The sequence below is a fragment of the Mastigoproctus giganteus genome, chromosome 9, assembly GCF_048544385.1.
Source record: "Mastigoproctus giganteus isolate SK-2022 chromosome 9, ASM4854438v1, whole genome shotgun sequence".
NCBI classification, from domain to species: domain Eukaryota; kingdom Metazoa; phylum Arthropoda; class Arachnida; order Uropygi; family Thelyphonidae; genus Mastigoproctus; species Mastigoproctus giganteus.
This window is the reverse complement of record NC_143583.1, coordinates 189,173,555-189,195,292: the sequence shown is the minus strand read 5'-3', so window position 1 is coordinate 189,195,292 and position 21,738 is coordinate 189,173,555. Positions and strand designations below refer to the sequence as shown.

Sequence of the window (21,738 nt, the reverse complement as noted above, 5' to 3'; positions counted from 1 at the left end):
TGAGGCTTTATTAACATATATCTCATATTTTTTTTACATTTATGTCAAGATAAAAATATTATACAAGCATAATCTGTAATTTATATTCAAGACTATCATAGCGATACACAAGGCAATGCAAACCACCTGTGAGCAGTTTTTGAATGAAACATTTTTATTAAAAAAAGGCCATAACGGGGAGTATCAAATTTAATATTTGCCTCAGGTGCTGAAATTGGTGCCTTGTATATTGCCACAGCCTGATAATTTTGCTTTGTCTATTCATAAATATCAGAAGTTACCTGATGTTCATCCTGTGGTAGAGTTCTCAGGCAGGCAAGAAAATCATTACATATTTTACCAGTGGTAATAATTCCCCACTTAGTGGCCATTGAACTTCCTATGTGAAATACATGTATGAATATTAGTGTGAAGCTGATTTTTATTACTCATACTATTCTTACAAAATTAACATATGCAAAATAGCAGTTCATGGCAATGTAGATACTGTACACAAAAACTCCATAACACAGTTCCACTGATAATTATTTTTGTGTATAATAACTCCGTTCACATTAGTCTCATAGCATTGCCTTTTAGTGACCACATAGGTTCACAAATTTTTCACTGTCTGAGATGAGACTAACGTTCCTGGCAGAGACAGTGCAGAACTTGTTCAAAATGTTGTGGGGGGAATAAAACCCCCAGGAACGTTGTTTATATTATATAATTATACTATTGCATGTTGACACTTGTAAAAGCTATTAGTGTGGAATTACTATTATCATTAGCTATATGGTGCAAGGAGCTTCCCAAACAAGTGATGAAATGAGTAGAGTAATAACTGTTGTGAAGGAAAATCCACTAGTAATATGATTATCAGTCTAATGATGCTGATAATCATCATTAGAAAAAAAATTATTAGATTGATAAAAAAAAAAAAAATTATACCGTAATATGGCCTTAAAATATAAAATATGGTAATGTTTTAGTATTCTCTATCTTGTTAACTTTTTTGACTCTAGGTGGCTGTCTTGAACAGGCCTGAGACATTCTTGCACCTATATGCAAAATATTTTGAAATACAGTAACTTCTTACTTTATACATGTTTAAATTACACAAATTTAAAATAACATGCGGCAACCATATTTACGGAAAGCACAATGAGAGGGGGAGTACATACCCAAACAAATATTCAACCTTGACAAAACAGGTTTATATTGGAAAAAAATGCCTGATCACACTTATTTCCTTTGCTGAAGAGACTGTGCCTGGGTTTAAGTGGTGAAAGATTGGCTAATACTTCTGTTTGATTCTAATGTTCAGTTTATATTGGAACAGACATCAATAATACCAAGTGGATGGCTTGTGGCATTACCAAGAATAAGTAAGATGTTAAATGGAATGCCTTCTGCCTTGCAATGCACTTCCAATTCTGGTTGTAATTGAGATCCAAAGATAACTTCTGAAAATAACAGCAGTCATCCACCCTTTAAGGTTTGAGTACCAGTATACGGGTCATAAACTGAAACCTACAAGTTTGATATCCGCTTCTGCTGGATTCCTAGGCACATTGGGATAAAGGGAAATGATTTGGCTGACACTGCAGCCAAATCAGCAGCTCCCACTAATAATCGTTGCCTGTCAGTCCCCTATACAGACTACAGGCAAATAATACGCAACAAGATATATTCCCAATGGCAAGAACTATGGCATAGAGAGAGAGAGAGAACAAATAAATTATACCAGATAAATCCTTTAATAGAAACATGGCAGTCCCGTCTGCGCAGGAATCAGAGCGAGGAAGTTTTTCTTGCTCGACTCCGCATAGGACACAGTCATCTGACGCATTCATTTCTGCTGAGGGCAGAAACCCTCCTATGTGCGAGTCTTGCGACACCATTTTATCAATAAAGCATATTTTAATAGATTGCGTTAATTTTACCCATGTTCGCAATATATATTTTACCACTTTTACTCATCCGACTGGGCCTTATACACTCAGTCAGATTTTATCAGACAACGACCAGGTGTCAGCAGTTTTTAAGTTTTTACAAGCTATTAATATATATACACATATATGAATTGGATAATTTACTTTTAAACTTATACTGCCTTATATATATAACAATTTGACGAGGTAACCTTTTTAAAAGTTACCAGAATTTATCTTTGTTGATATTTTAATCTTTTCTTGGCACAGTATAACCAGTCGTTTTTGTGCCAATAAAATCAATCATAAACTGAAACCTGTGTACATTTACCACTATCAAACCCTCATGCCCTTAAAGGTTACAACAAGTCGTATATGCTCATGTACTGGTTCTCAAACCTTAAAGGGTGGATGACTGCTGTTATTTTCAGAAGTTACAACCAGAACTGGAAGTGTATTGCAAGGCAGAAAGAATTTCGTTTAACATCTTACTTATTCTTGATAATGCCACAAGCCATCCACCCGGTATTGTTGATGTCTGTTCCAATATCAAGATTTTTTCCCCAACAAATGCAACCTCAAAACTCCAGCCTATGGACCAACATGTGATTAAATCTTTTAAGGCTCAGTATTTTAAGTGCATTCTGGCTGATCTAATTGACAAGACTGACCATGAACAGATGAGTGTGCAGCAATTTTGGCGAGCCTTCAATATAAAAGATGCTTTAAAATTCATTGATGCTGCATGGCATGAAGTTCCACATAACTGTATTCAAAGTTCATGGCATAAGTTGTGTACAGATCTTAGCAACTCCTTCAAAGGCTCTGATGAAGATTATGCACAAACTAAAGACAAATGTGTGAAACTTGCTAAAAAGATAAGGTTCACTGAAGTAGAGGCAACTGATGTCAATGATTTAATTGTTTGAATCATCAAGAATTGGAAAATGAAGTTCTGTTTGCACCAGTGCAGCATCATAGTCAAGGGGAGGAGGCAGCAGTGAGCGAAAGTCCAGAGATTAAAGAAGAACGGAGCCTGACAGTGAAAGGAATATCAAAATCATTACATCTTATAGATGAAGGCCTAAATCTGTTAGCTGTGAAGACCCTAATCTAAAGTGCAACAGAAAGTTATGCTAGAACTTGGTTGTTACTATGAGTTGTTGCATGAGAAGAGGCAACATACAAAGCAACTAACTCTGGATTCCTTTTTCAAATGCTCAAAGGAGCAATCAAGTGAACCCTCCACCTCCCGGGTTGGCATAACATCCTCATGTATCTGTTGTGAATCCGAGGGAAATAGAATCTGACCCTGACAATCCCTCTCATCGATCTGCCTAAGATCGATGAGAGGGATTGTCAGGGTCTTCTACCCAAATCTCTCTCTCTCTCTCTCTCTCTCTCTCTCTCTCTCTCTCTCTCTCTCTCTCTCTCTCTCTCTCTCTCTCTCTCTCTCTCAATTGTTTGTATTGTACTGTATATGTTGGTTATAATGAACATACTTTTTCTTACTGTACAAAAAAAAAAAATATATATATATATAATAAGTAAATCAATAAAAATGAATGAATCTGTTTGGTTGCTCATCATTTTCTTTAGAGTGCCCAATCTTCCAATCAAAGAAAATGAATTGTGTATATATCGGTAGGGGTAATTTAGCTAGATGCAAGAGTTACTCTCACAGGCCTATTATCACCTTTTTTGGTAATTATTTACATTACGCGAAACGTTCTGCAACTTAATCCTTGTGTAAATTAAGAAGTCACTATATAACCCTTTTTGTGAATACCCCTTCGTCTGAGTTTTTTATGAAATATATCCTTTCTTGTGAATTTTTTAAACTTACCACTTGAACCTATTCAAAATTCAGGTGAATAAGATGAATATTTAAATAAGTAAATCCACTTTATATTTCGATTATAATTAGTTATTATATAAAAATATACTTTATCATACATTGTATATACAAAAAAAAAAAAAAAAAAAGTAAAACATTTGGAATTCTTTAGGTAAAGGAATGCCATAAGTTTATCAAACTCTAAAAGAGAAGCTAAATGACTTTGTGACCTTCAGGCTGAAGGAAAGTGGAGGAGAAATTGTTGAAGATGGACATAAAAAAGGCATATTGGGCAGAGGAATCTATCCAGTTATGTAAAAGTTGGCAGCAAAGGAGGTAAGCAAACTCTTAGCTATAATTATGAGAGCATCCTTGGATTCAGTGGAGGTCTCTATGGACTGGAGATATGTGAATATATCCCCAATTCATAGAGGGGGGGGGATCAAAAGATGATTGAGCTACAGACCTGTTAGCTTAACATCTGTTCTCGGGAAAATAATGGAATCACTGGTTAAAGAAGTAATGCAGGACCATTTGGACGCATGCAATTATACTGCAATCACAGTATGCATTTGCCAAGGGGCAGTCTTGTCTAACCAACTTGATAGATTACTATGATGTAATGATCAAGAAACTGGATACAAAAAATAATTTTGACATCATATACTTGGCTTTCAGGAAGGCTTTTGATACTGTTGCACCTAAAAGACTGCTGTACAAACTGGAGCAATGTGGCATTAAGGGCAAGTTACTGCTATGGATAAAGGGATGGTTACATGGAAGAAGACAGAGTGGTTATCAATGGGCACTGCTCTTTTTTGGATAATGTTATTAGTGGAGTTCCCCAGGGTTCAGTGCTGGGACCATTGCTGTTTTCAATATTTATCAATGAAGAAGGTATATCAGGCTTAATGTTTAAGTTTGCAGATGATATCAAGATTGGCAGGGTGGTTAACAACAGTCATCAAGGTGAGCTATGGCAGCAACAACAACTAGGAAAATTGGGTCGATGGGCAAAGAAATGGCAGTTGTTTAACATTGACAAATGGAAGGTACTGCATATGGGTAGCAGTAATCCCAGAGTAACTTATCAACTGTGTAGTACTACACTCAGGTAATGGAGAATGAAAAATACCTGGGGGTAATTATGCAGTCAGACATGCCGCCAGTACTGTTCATGGGGTTTTTGTCAATGATATTCAGAACATTTTGCTAGTACTGTACTGTATACAGATCTAGAGGCTTCACTTTAGGAAGGATGTAGATCATCTGCTGGAACAGGTGTAGAGAAGGGCAACCAAACTGGTGAAGGGAACAAAAGGGTGCTCTTATCTAGAAAGACTTCATTTCTTCATATTGCAGTGTCTCGAGAATTGGCACCTGCAGAGAGATCTGATTGGAATGTTTAAAGCTTTCAATAGATAGAGTAAGCTGAATGTTAATAGCATTCTTCTGCTTGCTGAGATTACACACATGATGGGACATAAATTCAAGTTGAAGAAGGATGGTTGCAAAGTAGATATGCAGAAATTTGCCTTTGGCTAGTGGGTGTTTGATTGTTGGAGCAGGCTTCCATCTGTCTTTGGAATAAATTGAAGGAAGAAATAGACAAATTCTTGGAAGGTGCAGTTGGATGAACTGTGTAGTGTTTTTTTTTTTGTTTTTTTTATATGGCTGATGCTATTGTCCAACCAATCCGATAGAATACAGTGTACTGTGATGCAGTAGCAAAGGAACTGGATTACAAAAATAATTTTGACATCATATACTTAGAGGCTAATGGGGGGAATCCTGGGGTCCGCCAATCAACAAATGAATGAAAATCATATACTTAGACCAGTGAGGTCTTTCGTTGTCACTAGTATTACCTGCAACTTCCTAACACTACTCCTGGAAAACCTCCTCCACACAGCAATTGATACCCAGCACTGGAAACTCCCAGTCACGAAACTGCAAATTAGACTCCTAACCCACTCTTGCTGGCCTAGGGCGCACCCCTGGGCAGGACGATCCTTAGGACCACCCATCTAGGTTCTCCGCTGACACTGCTCCATGATTTGCCATTGTAGTGATCTCTGACTCTTTAATTTGAACTTTACCTATTCTCTTCTCCCTATTCACAATCCTTCTCCAAGACTCCTCCAACTGCACCTAGCACTCTTCCTGCTGCTTTTTGCCTGGGGGATGCCTACACTCTGCCATCCCCCACAGTCTTCCACTTTCCTGTCTCTTCTCTGCTCTTTCCTTGGCTCCTCCCCACTCTTGCTCCTGCAAGACTGTGGACGGCCCATCAAATGTTTTTTTCACTCCCTGATCCGGCTCCTTGTGCCAGTGGACAGATGCTGGGAGGCTCCTTCCAGTTGATCGTGCCTCCCAGTAACAAAGAAGCCAATCAAACAACACAAACGACACACTACTCACACAACCTACATCGACTGGCTTTGCAATGTTCACAGAGTACATAACACGGAGTTGTGGGAACCACATAACAATGTCCACTATCATATACTTAGAATTAACAAGATAAACACTGACCAGGATAAAATTGAGTGTACTGAGTTATGCAAAGCCATTAGAAAGAGACTCAGAGAGGACATAAGAAGATTTAACACAAGAAAAGTAGAACAAGCTTTAAGGGAAAACAAAGGATTTAAATCAGCAGCCATGAGCAGTAATACAGAAAGACAAATGATACTGAAACTGAAGAATAGCAATGGTATACTTATAAACAGCAGAGAAGGCATAATTCAAATAGCAGAAGACTACTATAGAGAATTATACAAGGAGCAAGGGAATGATGCCAGCAGTGGGGAAGATGGATTGCAAAGTAGCAACGCATACGACATACCAGATATTCTTCCTGATGAGATAGAACCTGCATTGAAGAAAATGAAGAATCAGAAAGCCACAGGGGAAGATGAAGTTACTGTAGAGTTGTTAAAATTGGGAGGAAGAGACATAACATAAAAACTGGCAAGGCTCTTCACAAAGTGCATTAGAAAAGGTGTGACGCCTAAGCAGTGGAATAATGCAATCATGGTTTTGCTGCATAAGAAAGGAGATAAATCAGAAATTGGAAATTATAGACCAATTAGCTTGTTATCCCACATCTACAAGTTGTTCACAAGGGTCATTACTAACAGATTAGAAAGAATACTTGATGAGAATCAACCGAAAGAGCAAGCAAGCTTTAGGACAGGATTCTCAACTGTGGATCACCATCGGGTAATATCACATCTAATGGAGAAAGCAAATGAATATAGAACACCATTATGCCTGGCATTTGTGGATTATGAAAAGGAATTTGACTCCATACAGCATGAGGCAATGTTTCAGGCACTGGAAAGACGAGGCATAGCCATCCCATACATTAGGACTTTGAAGAAAATATATGAGAACGCTACCTCCTTTATAGACTAACAAAGACAGTAGCAAATTTAAAATTGAGAAAGGAGTTTGACAGGAGACACAACATCTCCGAAGTAGCTTTCAGAAGATTGAACTGGTCGCAGCAAGGAGTCAATGCAAATGTAGAGTACCTAAACCATTTATGATTTGCAGATGACACTGTGATCATAAGCCATGATCCCAAAGAATTAGAGGAAAATCTTAATCAGTTATGCAGAGTTAGTAAGGATTTTGGACTAAAAATAAATATGGTCAAAACAAAAGTAAGGATGAACGAGTGTGCCACAGGAAGGGATATAATCGTTGAAGGAGCAATAATTGAAAAGTTGGATTTATAGCATTAGCATAGGCATATGATGCAAGAAAGCAAGCTTATATAGCATAAGCCAAAAAAAACCCTTTCCCATTTCACCCATCCATTCATTCCAAAAGTTAGTCTAGTTCAGCCTTGTATTTATTTAAGCTGTCAACTTCCACGACAGATGGGAGCTTGTTCCAGCAATTGTTCCACCTGCTGGCTAAAAGAAAATTTCCGCACCTATTCTACAACGGTCTTTTCTCAATTTGAATTTATGCTCCCTCAGGTGTGGAATCTGAGAAAGAGGAAGAATCCTATCAGCATTCAGCTTGCTCAAACCATTCAAGGCCTTATACACTTCAATGAGATCACCTTGCAGGTGCCTAGTGTCCGGATGCTGCAAATTACAGCATCCGGACACTAGCCATTGTTACCAAGCCTATCTTGGTAACAGCAACCCTTTGTTCCACTCGCTAATCTCATTGCCCTTCTCTGTATTCGTTCTAGTAGCTCAACATCTTTCCTAAAATGAGGCCTTCAGACCTGTATGCAGTACTCAAGGTGTGACCTGACTACAAGGGGATAATCACCTCCTTATCCCTGGTAGCAAAATTCCTATATATCATTGACAAGACTCCACAACATTTAATGTCTCTTTCAGCCTGTCTGCACTTCTCAGAAAGGCTGCAAGAGTAACTCATGGGGTCTTGTCAGTGATTATATATATACTTACCTTGGACAAGTCATTAGTTGTAATAATGTTAAATGGCTGGAAGTCAAGAGAAGAATAAATTTTGGATCAACAGCATTCTGGAAATATAGTCACATACTGAGGAGCAATATCTCAGTTTGTCTGAAACATAAAATAATGAACTAATGTATACTCCCCACCATGACTTATGGAAGTGAAACTAACTTGGACCCTCATCAAAAGAATGGAAGAGAAGTCTTATTCCTAATGTAATCCAACAGTCTGATTACTTATAAATATTTTCCATTCTTCTATTCGAAGAATGGAACAAATTATATTAGGAATTAAACTGTTGGATAAGAAGAGAAACACAGGGATTAGGCAGCAGGATAGTCATATCAAAACTAAAGAACTGAAATAGGCTTGAGCAGGAATAGTTCGAAAACATAACAGATGGACTAAGAAAGTAAAAGAATGGTACCCAAAAGGAGCTAAAAGAAAACATGGAAGACAACAATGGCAATGGACAGATGAAATTCAAAAGTTTGTGGGCAGCCATTGCACAAAACAGAAGTAACTGGAAAGTTGCAGGAGAGGGCTCCTTTATCCTGCAGTGGATTGAAAATAGCTAATGACTTAGAATTAAGAAAAGCATTTTGACATTGTTCCACATGACTGCTGTACAAATTAGAACAGTGTGGCATTAAGGGTAAGTTACAAGAGAAGGCAGAGAGTGGTTATCAATGAAACACTGCTCTTCTTGGACTGCTGTTATTAGTTGAGTTCCCCAGGGTTCAGTGCTGCATCCATTGTTGTTTTTTATATTTATTACTGATATTGAATATTGATGCATGAAGACAATATCAAATTTAATGTCTAAGTTTGCAGATGATATAAAGGATGGGAGGGTGATTAATGGCAGTTATCACAATATACTACTGTAACAAGATCTAGAAAAAATTTGGCAAATGGGCTGAGAAATGGCAGTTGAAGTTTAACATTGCTGAATGCAAGGTACTGCATATGGGTAGCAGTAATTCCCAGAATAACATACCAGCTGTGTGGTACTATACTCAGGTTAGAGGAGAATGAAAAGAGCTAAGTGCAATTATGCAGTCACACATGTGAAGTTCTCTGAGCAGTGCAGACTGTTAGGACAGCTCATAGAATTTTGTCAGATATACAGGAATTTTGCCAGCAAATATAAAGATGTAATTATCCAGTTGTATAAGACAATGGTTCGGCTATGTCTTCAGTACTCCATACAGGAAGCCTCATTTTAGGAAGAATGTGGATATCTGTTGAAACAGATGCTGAGAAGGGTAACAGGATTAGTGATTAGGGAAACAAACAAAATGGATTCTTGCCAGGAAAGTCTTCAGTTCTGCATATTGCAGCATTGGAGACCAAGCACCTTTGAAACCTGGTTGAGGTGTTTAAGGCTTTGAATAAGCTAAATGTGCATTGGCATTACATGAATGGGAATTGAGTAAGGATAGTTGATAGATAGATGTATAGAAATATTAATTTATCCAATGGGTGATTGATGGTTGGAATTGCCCAATTCTACAACACTAGATGGAACATCTGGTGTTGTGGAAGTCGGTAATTTTAATATATTCAAAGAACTGAATTATTAAAGGTGATGGACAGGTGAATAAATTTACATATGAAACAGTATGACCTTAATAATGGTGATATTTCCAATCAGGCAAGCAGTGGTTCCAAAGAATCAGAACTCAGAGGTTAAATTGTCATTGAAGAGCACAGGGACCCATGACCTCTTGTCTCAGTGCTTATCAAATGTAGAATCTAACACTCCCAAAAACTCAAGTAGAATACTTTTTTGTGGGGAAACTTGTTCATACACATTACGTCATGTTCATTATCTGTTAGGCCTAAGTACTCGTATTTTGTACAAATTATTAAAATTGCAAGCAAAAATTTTAAAAGTGCTAGCTTTTTATTGTGAAATGCAAAAGAATATTTTAGTAAAACTCTGATGTAGCCAAGTGGTCAAACGTTCGAGTACAGCACACGTCTGAATTGACCGTTTGAGTCGAGCTTATGCCACAGTCACACAGAATATGATAACGATTCAATTTTTTTGTAAAATTATGGAGAACGTTGAGTATCAAGGTTGTATATTATATTTAGTGCTTCACTTATATAACTGATGCTGCTATCATGAAAGGGTAGCCTTATTTTTAGCATCATTATTGTTTTGTTTAGTTTCTATTTCATTCTTCTGCGGTAGCAAATTCCAGTGGTTTCGTCAAAAGTGCAGTGTTTCAACACTGTTCTTTTGGAAAATGCATTCTCTAAAAATTTTTATTGCTTTATCACATGTGCTAATATTTGGGTTACAGAAGACCACTCCTTGAAAACCCGAAAGTTTCCAGTTTCGTTTCATTGCATCAATTCAAAGTAGATATTTTCAAAGTGTTAAATAGTATCCTGTTTTGTTTTTTTCTTTCCATATACTCCATGGTTTTATTAACCAGTGCTCTCATTTTAAAATTTCAAACACTAATTTAGTGTTCATTAATGCAACAGACACACGTACGCGCGCACCCACTGTAGTAGTGGCATGTGATGCAAGAAAGCAAATGTATGAGCTTATGCAGCATCAGCCAAAAAAAAAAAAAAAAAAAAAAAAACACCATTCCCTCCAAATGCCTGTCCAGTTCCTCCTTAAATTTATTCAACCTATCAACTTCCACAACGACAGATGGAAGTTTGTTCCAGCAATTAACCACCCGCTGGCTAAAGGCAAATTTCCGCACATCCAATCTACATCTGTTTTTTCTTAATTTGAATTTATGCCCCCTTAGGTTCGTAATCTGAACAAGTGGAAGGATCCCATCAGAATTCAGCGTGCTGAACCCATTAAAGGCCTTATACACCTTTTTAATGCTCGTGTTTCACTTACTAGAAGTATTTTTTTTCAACGGTAACTGCACAAAGTACTATTCTGTGGGTAACTGTAATGAGGACGGTGAAAACAGGAATGTGCGCTGATGGTTCTAGTGGCGAGTGAAGCGCCAGGGTTGCCGCTAGCATTTGTGGCACCTGTGGAAAACCTTGTAATGGCGCTTAATTCATATCGTATCTTAGCACATATATATGCAGTAGCGCATCTAGCAGGGCAGTGGAAAGTGCCTTACTTGTGCACTCGTAACGCCGAGTGCAATCCAATTAGGTGTCATGAAAGGTTAACACTGAGAAACAGAGGTCAGCGTAACCCAGCTCGAGTAAAAAAAAAAAAACTAAATACCAGATGTGTCTTTGTAAATTTCTGTAAAAAGTAAAAGAGGCAAAAGGGGGAAAAAAAAAGACGGAAACCTAGCAATCAGTGCCAAATTTTGGGAGATCCAACAAACTGTTCCAAAACAAAGTGACATAATATAAAAGTGGGTATTTGACTGAGCACAGTACTGTATATTGCTGTGATATATTGACAAAACAGATTTAGACGCAATGAAAAGAGCGCTAATTACAATGAACTATTAAGGCTAAAAACAACAACTGTATTCCTTATCAGTGGCGAAACTACCATACTGCCAGATTTTCCACCGTGTGGGGAAGGCAAAGGATTAAAAAAAAAATTTGGGAACCCAGCTAATTTGTTTGGTGTGATTTAAGTGCAAGGGAGGGACCATTCGTGAAGCTCGCCAGGGGAATCAGAATTTGGTTTCTATATCCCTCCTTACAATAATTGCATTGAACTGAAGGATTCTCGTAATAGTGCATCTACAACTAGTCGGCCAACACTCACTGGAACCCTCAAAACCTTACAATAGGGTTACTATATTATCTTAATGAAATCTAGAGACTACATAGCTTCAACATTAAATTAAAAAAATAATAATAAATAAATAAAATATATATATGAAAAATAAATTTTACAAGTGTGTTCATGGGCTATATTTCTGGGGACACAAACAATAATAAATATTAAATTATGAATTTATTTAATAAATAATCAAACAAATTACAATTGTTTTAATATTAAATACCACCACTTTGCTTATTGGAGGCTTGAAGTGGTGAAACCCATGTTTAGTCTCTAGAGCAAAGTTTCCGGCACCCTCTTCTCCCCATACTTCTCCTTCAAACCCATGCACGGTACTAAGTACTATAGGTTTTGATACCTTTCGTGTTTGGGGTTTTCATAAAAAAAAAAATAAATTATAAAAATAAATATAACGGAAAGCCCCCCCCCATCTATGCCAACAGGGAAAAGAAAAGGAGTAGATGCTTCCACGTAACCTTTTGCGAAGATAATGTATAATTACATTTTAGTTTCCTCTTCACATGCTTTGTTTTAAGGTATCGTCATGTCTCTACCAGCCCTAACTAGGGCAGTCTGCTGCTGCTGCTGATACATCAGCAACCTGGGCCATATTGCGCATTATATCTATAAAAGTGTGTGTTCATGGGCCGATTTTCATGTTGTGTGGATTGAAAAGCCCAGAGAACTCCGAGGGGAAGTCCCTATGTCTTCTTCCATTGGAGGGGCGGCCCAGGTAGGCTGAAGGGACGATAATCAAAATAATGGATTTTTTTATTTTTTATTGCTACATGTTGATTCCCTGGAACAATTCTGAGACTGCCGTCGCAACAGTCATATACTGAAATTGAACTAAGATCTCTCCAAAAGACTGCCAAATGGCGAAACCACTATTTAAAGAAAGATGTAACTGCTGCAAAAGCAAAGTTTGTACTGCGGTACGAGGTCCGATTTGTCATAACTCTACTTACATCACTTACGTTTTCATTAATGCATTTATAGCAGTGATAAGAGGATGTGTCGTCGTTGGGCATTTCGAGAAAACTTATGAAATGTGCAGACTATTGACCCTGGAGAGAGTTGTTTCAAGTACATCTTACTTTTTGCGGATAGATTCCAAAATCCGATGACAAATAATTTTCTGGTATGTCTGGTAAACCCTATTATTGCTATTTGTTACGGTCATTGTTAATTGCCATACTAAATTAACAAAATTATATATTATTAATTTTAACATCGTATATTTGCTGTTAATTTGGATGTTAAAACGGCTGTTAATATCTAAAAAGAAGTTCAGAAAACTAGATTTACACGAAAATGGGGGTAAAATAATGACACTGGGCTCACATCTCGTGAGTATTGGCTTGGCACAACCAGGGTCCCAAGCTGGATATCATCATTCTTCTCTTCTTGGTGATTCCCTTCTATTTCTCTCTCTCTCTCTCTCTCTCTCTCAGGGTAACTCTGGAGTTTTTTTTTTTTTTTTGGCTGGTGCAGCATAAGGCTTCCTTGCACCATGTAGTTAATAATAATTACACCCAAAATCATAGCGATCCCAGAAAATGGAGACATGTAGTCACCCTATTCCACCATAACATGAAAGCTAAAATTGGGGTACATCCCCCCCCCCCAATTTTGGTTTTCTAACAGAATCCCATTTCTTAGATCTGCCACCTTGATGTCCTGGATGATGTGTTCCCCCAGTCAGTACATTTTGCTAACAGCCCTAATAACAAGTACTGGTGTTCGCACACTCAGGCAGTTTGCAAGGCCCAAGGAGCAGCACACATCAACCCTCCTTTCCCGGTGGGTACTATTTATATCAAACCCAATTTACCTCCCCACTAACTATTACTTGTAATTAAAGATATTGTTATTTTTATCCCCCCTTATTTTTTCACTAAAACATGATCTAAAATTAGCGAAATTATGGAATTTTTAATGGCAACGTCATTTTTCAACGACAGAATACCCAAGGTGGTTACATGTCGTTTAAGCAACGTTATCACATACAAGTTTAAGTTTTATCCTTAAGTTTAGTATTTCTCTTCATCTTTCGCCTATTATAGTGTGAGCATTTTGTTGTTAGATTTATGCCTAGCAAATTACATATCTAAAATTTTTTTGTGAACTGGACCATGGGGGTAAGGCAACCGCCTCAGTTGCCTTTCCTAAGGCTGGACTTATGCACACTTCTCTGTGACCTGTTACCGTGGTTTGCAATTTTATAACAAAGATTTTCCCTTTGTCTGTTGCATTTCAGCTTAATTTGTAAAAATATTGTTTGGTTAACATACGTTTAGTGCATAATATTTCTTACAATCACTTAAATCTTGAACAACACGGAAATGCCGAGTCCATTGATACCTTTTTGTTTAAATTTAAAAAAAAAAAAATCTTAATGAGTACTGTTCTGTTTGTGTTCATTAGTCGATTTTCTTGCCACTGAAAAACTTAGAATAACTCATGGGGAAAGCCCTATCAACAAAGTTCCTTAAAGAATAGTAAAAAAATCCTTGCCGACATTATATAACAGAACTAGTACATTTACTACAACTGTTGTACTTATAATTTATATATTATTCTTTTCCTTTCTTTAATTTTGGTGGTCTGGTCTAGCGATGAGCGCTTAAGCTTATTTGTTCTTACTGTTACCGCATTAGGGCCTCCATGATGTGATTTTATTGCTTTGGCGGAGTGACATTTTAATTAATGTCTGTTGCAGTAATTTGCATTACGTTCGAAATGCAGTACTGTTCACGGCTGTTGTATCCTTGGCCTATTCGACTAATTTGGCCATAGGGCCCATACTTTCGTACAAAGAACACAAAAGATGGGAGCAGACGACTGAAAGTCAGGCTCCATCATCTTTTACAATTCCATAAACTGAAATCGTGATTCTATTAAGAGAAGAGTTTGACAACGTATAAAGGGTTCTGGTTTTCAATTTTTGATTCAATTAGATAGTATGAATCAGAGCTGTAATACTCAATATTTTCTACGTTGATAATAATATTAGTAAATTAATAAGAGGAGTTTACCTCAATATAGTACGTAGAACACTTCCGTATGATACCCTCCAGAAATTAAAACGGAAAAAACGAAAAAATCGACAACTTACCGGCACATTAAAGTAAAATATAAATAATTAAATAATCAATTTAACACAATTTAAAACAATTAAAATTCAAATTAACGCAATTAAAAGAATCTAACGAAAATATTCAAAACGATTTTCCTTCCTGAAGCTGACAATGCTTTTCGACCGACTGTCGTGATCACAGGAATGAAAATTACCGAATCAGGCTAAACCTGCAACTTAAATAGTGATTATATGTCTTCGCGCATGCGCGTAAGGGTCCACGCATCGCAAATCAAATATGGCCGCCGAACATTAACAGAATTCTCGTGTAATTTAATTTCAACGGTTTCTGCAATTAATAGTCGCGTATAATTACGTTGAACGTTAAGTATTTTGGCCTCGTTAAATAAAAAAGTATGTTTTTCGTTAATGGCATGAAAGGCTAATTCTGACGCTGCTGAACGAGAAGCACGAACTGAGGCTTCGTGTTGATTTACACGAATATTAAGAGAAAACCGCGTCGAATCTTGGTAAGACGAGTCGCAATCACCGCAAGAAATGTTGTATACCAGATCATTAATCTGTGTTGCGAACGCGGAAAGAACCGAGCGATTGTTCAGTATAGTGTGTAACTTCCGTATAGGCCTAGCTATAATTTTAAATTCGGTATCTTTAAAGAATCTGTTAAGCTGTTTGTGCCACTGTTCAACATATGGGACAGAAATAAAGTATTTTTTGATATTACTATTGTTGATTGGTGTAGTATTTTGTGTCCTATCCTTAGCTTGTACCCTAATTCGATTTATTGTGTTAATGGGATAACCCCTGTTTAAGAATCTGCTAGTTAATATTTGTATTTCTGAGTCCAAAGCAGAATCCGTCGTTGAATATTTATAGGCATTTAGAAATTGATTAAAGATAATCGATCTTTTGTAGGTGAACGGGTGATAGCTATTATAATGTAGAAGCATTCCGGTGTTTGTGGGTTTTCGATAGATGCTAAATTGTATTTTGTTCGAGTCCCGGGTAAGCGTGAAATTTAGAAAGTTTAATGACTTTGTATCCGTATCTTCCCTTTCCAATGTAAATTTGAGTCTAGAATGAATATTATTAAACGAATGTAAAATGTCTTGGATAGTACTACTGTCGGTAATAACTAGAACATCGTCTAAATACCTCCCATAGTATGTGATACGGGGACGAAAAGGTGTCAAATGTATCTGCTCAATCGTTGAGAGATAGATCTCTGACATTAAGCCACTCAGGCTCAAACCCATTGGTAATCCAAAAAATTGTTTGTACACCTTGTCTCGAAAGGTGATGTAGTTAGCCTCAACTAACAGTTTAATTAAGTGAAAAATTTCCTTAATAGGCAGCTTCGTATAATTAATCGGTGTCGAGTTTTTATTTAACATATCCCAAATAATATCTAATGTGTATTCAACGTTTACATTCGTATATAATTAGGTAACATCTAGTGAGAATAAAGTGTCATTGTCGCCGAGTCTACAGTCTTTAAGATTATTAAATGTATCATAATAGTAGTAGTAGTAGTAGTAGTAGTGGCACATGATGCAAGAAAGCAAGTGTAGGAGCTTATGCAGCATCAGCCAAAAAAAAAAAAAAAAAAATCACACCATTCCCTCCAAATGCCTGTCCAGTTCCTCCTTAAATTTATTTAACCTATCAACTTCTACAACGACAGATGGAAGTTTGTTCCAGCAATTAACCACCCGCTGGCTAAAGGCAAATTTCCGCACATCTATTCTACATCTGTCCTTTCTTAATTTGAACTTATGTCCCCGTAGGTTGGTAATCTGAACAAGTGGAAGGATCCCATCAGAATTCAGCGTGCTCAACCCATTCAAGGCCTTATAGACCTCAATCAGATCACCGCGCAGGTGCCTAGTCTCCAGCCACTGCAATTTGCAGAACTTAAGCCTCTCTTGGTAAGAGAATCCCTTCATTCCCCTCACCAATCGTGTTGCTCTTCTCTGTACACGCTCAAGCAAATCTACATCCTTCCTAAAATGAGGCCTCCAGACCTGTACGCAGTACTCAAGGCGTGGCCTGACCATTGCCTTATACAGAGGGACAATCACCTCCTTTTCCCTGCTAGCAAAATTCCTATATATCATTGACAAAACCCCATGACCCGCCCTAGCAGCCTGTCTGCACTGCTCAGAAAACTTCATATCTGACTGCACAATTACTCCCAGGTCTTTTTCATTTTCTACCACCTTAAGTGTAGTACCACACAGTTGGTACGTTTCTCTGGGGTTATTTCTACCCATATGCAGTACTTTGCATTTGTCAAGGTTGAACTTCAGTTGCCACTTCTTAGCCCATCTGCCCAAATTATCTAGATCCTGTTGCAGTAGCACACTGCCATTACTGTCATTAACAACCCTGCCAACCTTTGTGTCATCTGCAAACTTCGACATTAAGCCTGATATACCTTCATCAATATCATTGATAAATACACAAAACAACAGTGGACCCAACACCGAACCCTGTGGGACTCCACTAATAACATTAGTCCACGAAGAGCAGCACCCATTGATTACCACCCTCTGTCTTCTCCCACTTAACCATCCTTTTATCCATTGTAGCAACTTACCCTTAATACCATTCTGCTCCAATTTGTACAGTAGTCTTCCATGCGCAACAGTGTCAAAAGCTTTCCTGAAATCCAAGTATATGATATCAAAATTATTTTTTTGCATCCAGTTCCTTTGTGACCACATCATAATAACCAATCAAATTTGTCAGACAAGACTTTCCCTTAACAAACCCATGCTGTGTTGAGTTATCGCTGCAGTCTTGTCTAGATGATCCTGCAATGCATCTTTAACCAGCGACTCCATTATTTTACCCGGAACAGAAGTTAAACTAACTGGTCTGTAATTACTCGTGTCACCCTTCGATCCACCTTTGTGAATTGGGGACACATTTGCACATCTCCAGTCCGTGGGAACCTCCCCTGAGTCCAAGGATGCTCTCATAATTATGGCTAAGGGTTTGCTTAGTTGCTTTGCCGCCTCCTTTAAAATAACTGGATAGATCCCATCCACCCCAGGTGCCTTTCTTATGTTTAACTTCAACAATTTCTCCTCCACTTTGCTCTCAGTTATTACAAAATCATTAAGCACACTGCTACAATTTGATAACCTTCTTCCATTTTCAAATTGTAATAATTCCTCACGTGTGAATGTAGATGCAAAATACTCATTCAGTTTGTTTGCTATCTGAGCAGGATCATCAACAGTCGAACCATCGATGTCAAGTGGTCCAATCATATTCATCCCCTTCCTTTTAGAGTTTATATAAGTAAAGAAATCCTTGCTGTTTTTCTTAGCATCTTTTGCCAAAGATTTCTCGTAACCCGCCTTTGCCTGCCGAACCTCCTTTGTGACCTGATTACAGACTAGCTTATATCTGCTACAGGCTTCTGCGTCGCCTGATAATTTATATGCATCCCATGCATTTTTTTTCTCTGTCACGAGTCTCATTAGTTCATTTGATAACCATTTAGGCCTAAACCTTGAACGATATTTCTTAATCGGTATATAAAGTCTAGTAGCTTCCACGATTAATTCTTTGAATGCTTCCCACTTAGAATTTACTGTTTGTAACATCGTCAGTTGATCCCACTGTACAGAATTTAAAAACTGTCTGAGACCACTGTACTCCCCTTTACGGAAGCAAAAACCCTTTCCTTTACCCCTGACGGTAGTTACCTCTTTGAGTAAATCCCACTTCAGCACACTGTGATCACTGCCACCTAGTGGTTCCTTTATCTGCAAATTCTTAATACACGAATGATCACTGCTGATAACCAGATCAAGAGTGTTACTTTCTCTGGTTGCCTCTCGAACATGCTGCTGCAGAAAACAATCATCCAATAACTCCACAAAAGTCTGACTAGTGTGTGAGTGCCCAACCCACAAGTTCCAGTCAATATCTGGGAAGTTAAAATCCCCCATTATAAGACATTCTGATTTACTGGCCCACTCTATTTCTCTGTACAATTGTTCATTGTACTCATTCAAGTCATTAGGCCTATAACACACTCCTACGCTTATTTTTCCTTTCGCAGTGCTTATCTCACACCAAACTGACTCAACAGAGCACTGTTCATCTATATTAACTGGGTGCACTTCCTTTGATTTTATGTTTTTCTTAATTAACAGCATAACACCCCCTCCCTTTCTGTCCTGTCTATCCTTTCTGTACACATTGTACTCCCCAAATTCCAGTTCTGCATTCCTTATATCTTTGTGACACCACGTCTCTGCTATCCCAACAATATCCGCCTTTGATGTCTTGACCAACACTTCAAATTCATCAAATTTATTTACTATACTTCTAGCATTGGTATACATGCAAGCATACATGCTCCTATGCCTATTCCCTGTTACCCTAACACATCCCATATACCCAACTATTCCATGATGACTGCCATCCGTCCCTGAAACCCCCAACATCCCTCGCTCCAGGTCGCTTCTTATTCTAATAGAAGTTGTGCAAGAATCACCTTCACCTCTGCCTGCGGTTACTGTTAAACTATTAGTCTTTGTATCCCCCCAAACTAGCAGTTTTCCGACCCACCTAACACTGCCTCGATAGCATCAGCAAATATTCTTGCACCCTTTCTATTTAAGTGTATCCCATCCCTGTAGAAGCAATCTCTCCTGTTAACAAGTACAGTCCAGGCTGAAAAAAATTCTACCCCTTGAGCCTTGCACAATCTTTCCAGGGCCGAATTGATCGACAAGGCTCTCATCATGTACTCCCTCCTATCGTGTCTGGGCAGAATTGCAGACACTTTCAAATTCAACCCTATTTCACGGCTTTTTTTCAACAGTGACCAGTAATTCTTAATCCCAAATTGTATAACCTGTCTAAAAGGTTTTATAATGTTTTATAATATACATGTGTGGCTAAGGCTGAAAATGCCGAGTTCCTGTAGGAAACAATAGGTTTGAATATTTTCGTTAGATTCTTTTAATTGCGTTAATTTGAATTTTAATTGTTTTAAATTGATTTTGAATTGTGTTAAATTGATTATTTAATTATTTATATTTTACTTTAATGTGCCGGCAAGTTGTCGATTTTTTAGTTTTTTCCGTTTTAATTTCTGGAGGGTATCATACGGAAGTGTTCTACGTACTATATTGAGGTAAACTCCTCTTATTAATTTACTAATTTTTGATTCAGTAAAGCGGATGATTCGATTAACCAGTGATTCCTATAACCTACCGTAATAAATGAAACCCTTTTAGTATCCTTGGGGGGGGAGGGTATGCGTACTACATTTCTGAAACCACTGCCCTACACCGTTGTATTTTCCAGTAGCTTGTACTGTCGGTACACAGTAATTCATAGTTTCTGAAAAGCTTAAATCGCCTGACTTTCAGTCTTCCGCTTCCATCTTTTGCGTTCTTTGTACGAATGTAGCCGTACTTTCCGGTTGGTGTTCAAGATCAGTGGCTTCTACGGAGGTCTCCTTCTCTCGAAACGCATATCTGTAGAATTTTCGTGCGATGCCGGCATTGATGTTCCTACATTAAATGCAGAGGTTAATTTGTTGGGCGATCATTTGATAATTCGATAATTTGGGTGACCACTTGATACTTGATAATCCACCCCAGACGTCGAGCATCACGCTTCCGTTACCTTACTTTTGCTGATTAAAGAATGAAATGATACTAAATCTGAAAGTGCAGCCATTCTCTCCTTTGCAGCACCTGCTAAATGTATACCGGCAGTAAAATCTCTTTGGAAGTCCGCGATGTCTTGTCCGTTCCCAAGTGCTGGAAAAGAAGAAGAAGAAAGAGAAAAAAAAAATAAAAAACCCTTTCTGTGAAGTAAAACTACGTGCCCTCACTCAATTAAAAGATCGACTAATTTGGCCATAGTGTTAAAAATAGCATTAAAAATTCTTTCCGATTTGATGAGATTTGTACCCTAGGCAAACTACAAATAATGCATAAACATGACATGCAGTAATAAACTTTTGGAGTAATCTGTGTGTGTGGAGGGGGAGGCAATCTACCCTTGGCGAGATATCATTATCATATTTGATAAAATAACATCAAAGGAAATGTCTGAAATTTGAATTTGTTTTATTGACATAAATGAGATAAAGAAAAAAGTAAATGCATTGAAATATATTCAAACTTACTTTTGAGTGGTTTAATTTAATGGCAAAAACAGTTGGCAAGTAGTACCCGTTCGTTACGTGTCGTCCTCACTGTGGTAAATGAATCACGTAAAAGTGCGCTGTCTCTGCTATAGTAGCGATTTTGAAATAACACGAGTCTACAACTTCTGATAACTACATCTACATTTGGCAGATATTCAGAAACGGGTACCCCTTCCAGACTGCTAGCGATACGGCCGTTTTTGACGGGCGTTGACTCCGCCCATCGTCACGTGATCTCCTTAGAGACGGATGCAGCCGGCACGGGAGAACACGCACTGCGTGCCACCCGTGCCATGTACCTAACGGCACTGGAAACACGAGGCACCTTGTGCCGCACCTGTTTTACTTGTGGTGTTTTGATACTACGTGGTTGCGAGGTTACGAAACCCAATACTGAAAAATTAAAAAAAAATAACTATTGTTTATTGGTATTGTTCTCGGCTGAATAATTTCGGGGGTGTGGGGGCGGTAGCCCCCAGAAAAAAAATAATAAAAATTAAATTTAAAA

General features: G+C 37.9%; 1 protein-coding gene across 1 annotated transcript in view; it reads right to left on the bottom strand.

Moving 5' to 3' along the window:
- The window catches only part of LOC150080963 (trans-1,2-dihydrobenzene-1,2-diol dehydrogenase-like), a 74,551-nt gene extending 53,235 nt beyond the window's left edge, over window positions 1-21,316 (bottom strand). Inside the window, exons 1-2 of the mRNA XM_090382100.1 lie at window positions 21,210-21,316; window positions 282-379 (exon numbers count right to left, since the gene is read on the bottom strand). Of these exons, the coding sequence (XP_090238226.1) occupies window positions 282-371 (90 nt within the window). The 5' untranslated portion in view covers window positions 372-379; window positions 21,210-21,316. The remainder of the gene's footprint in view (window positions 1-281; window positions 380-21,209) is intronic.
- Between the last annotated feature and the right edge of the window lie 422 nt (window positions 21,317-21,738).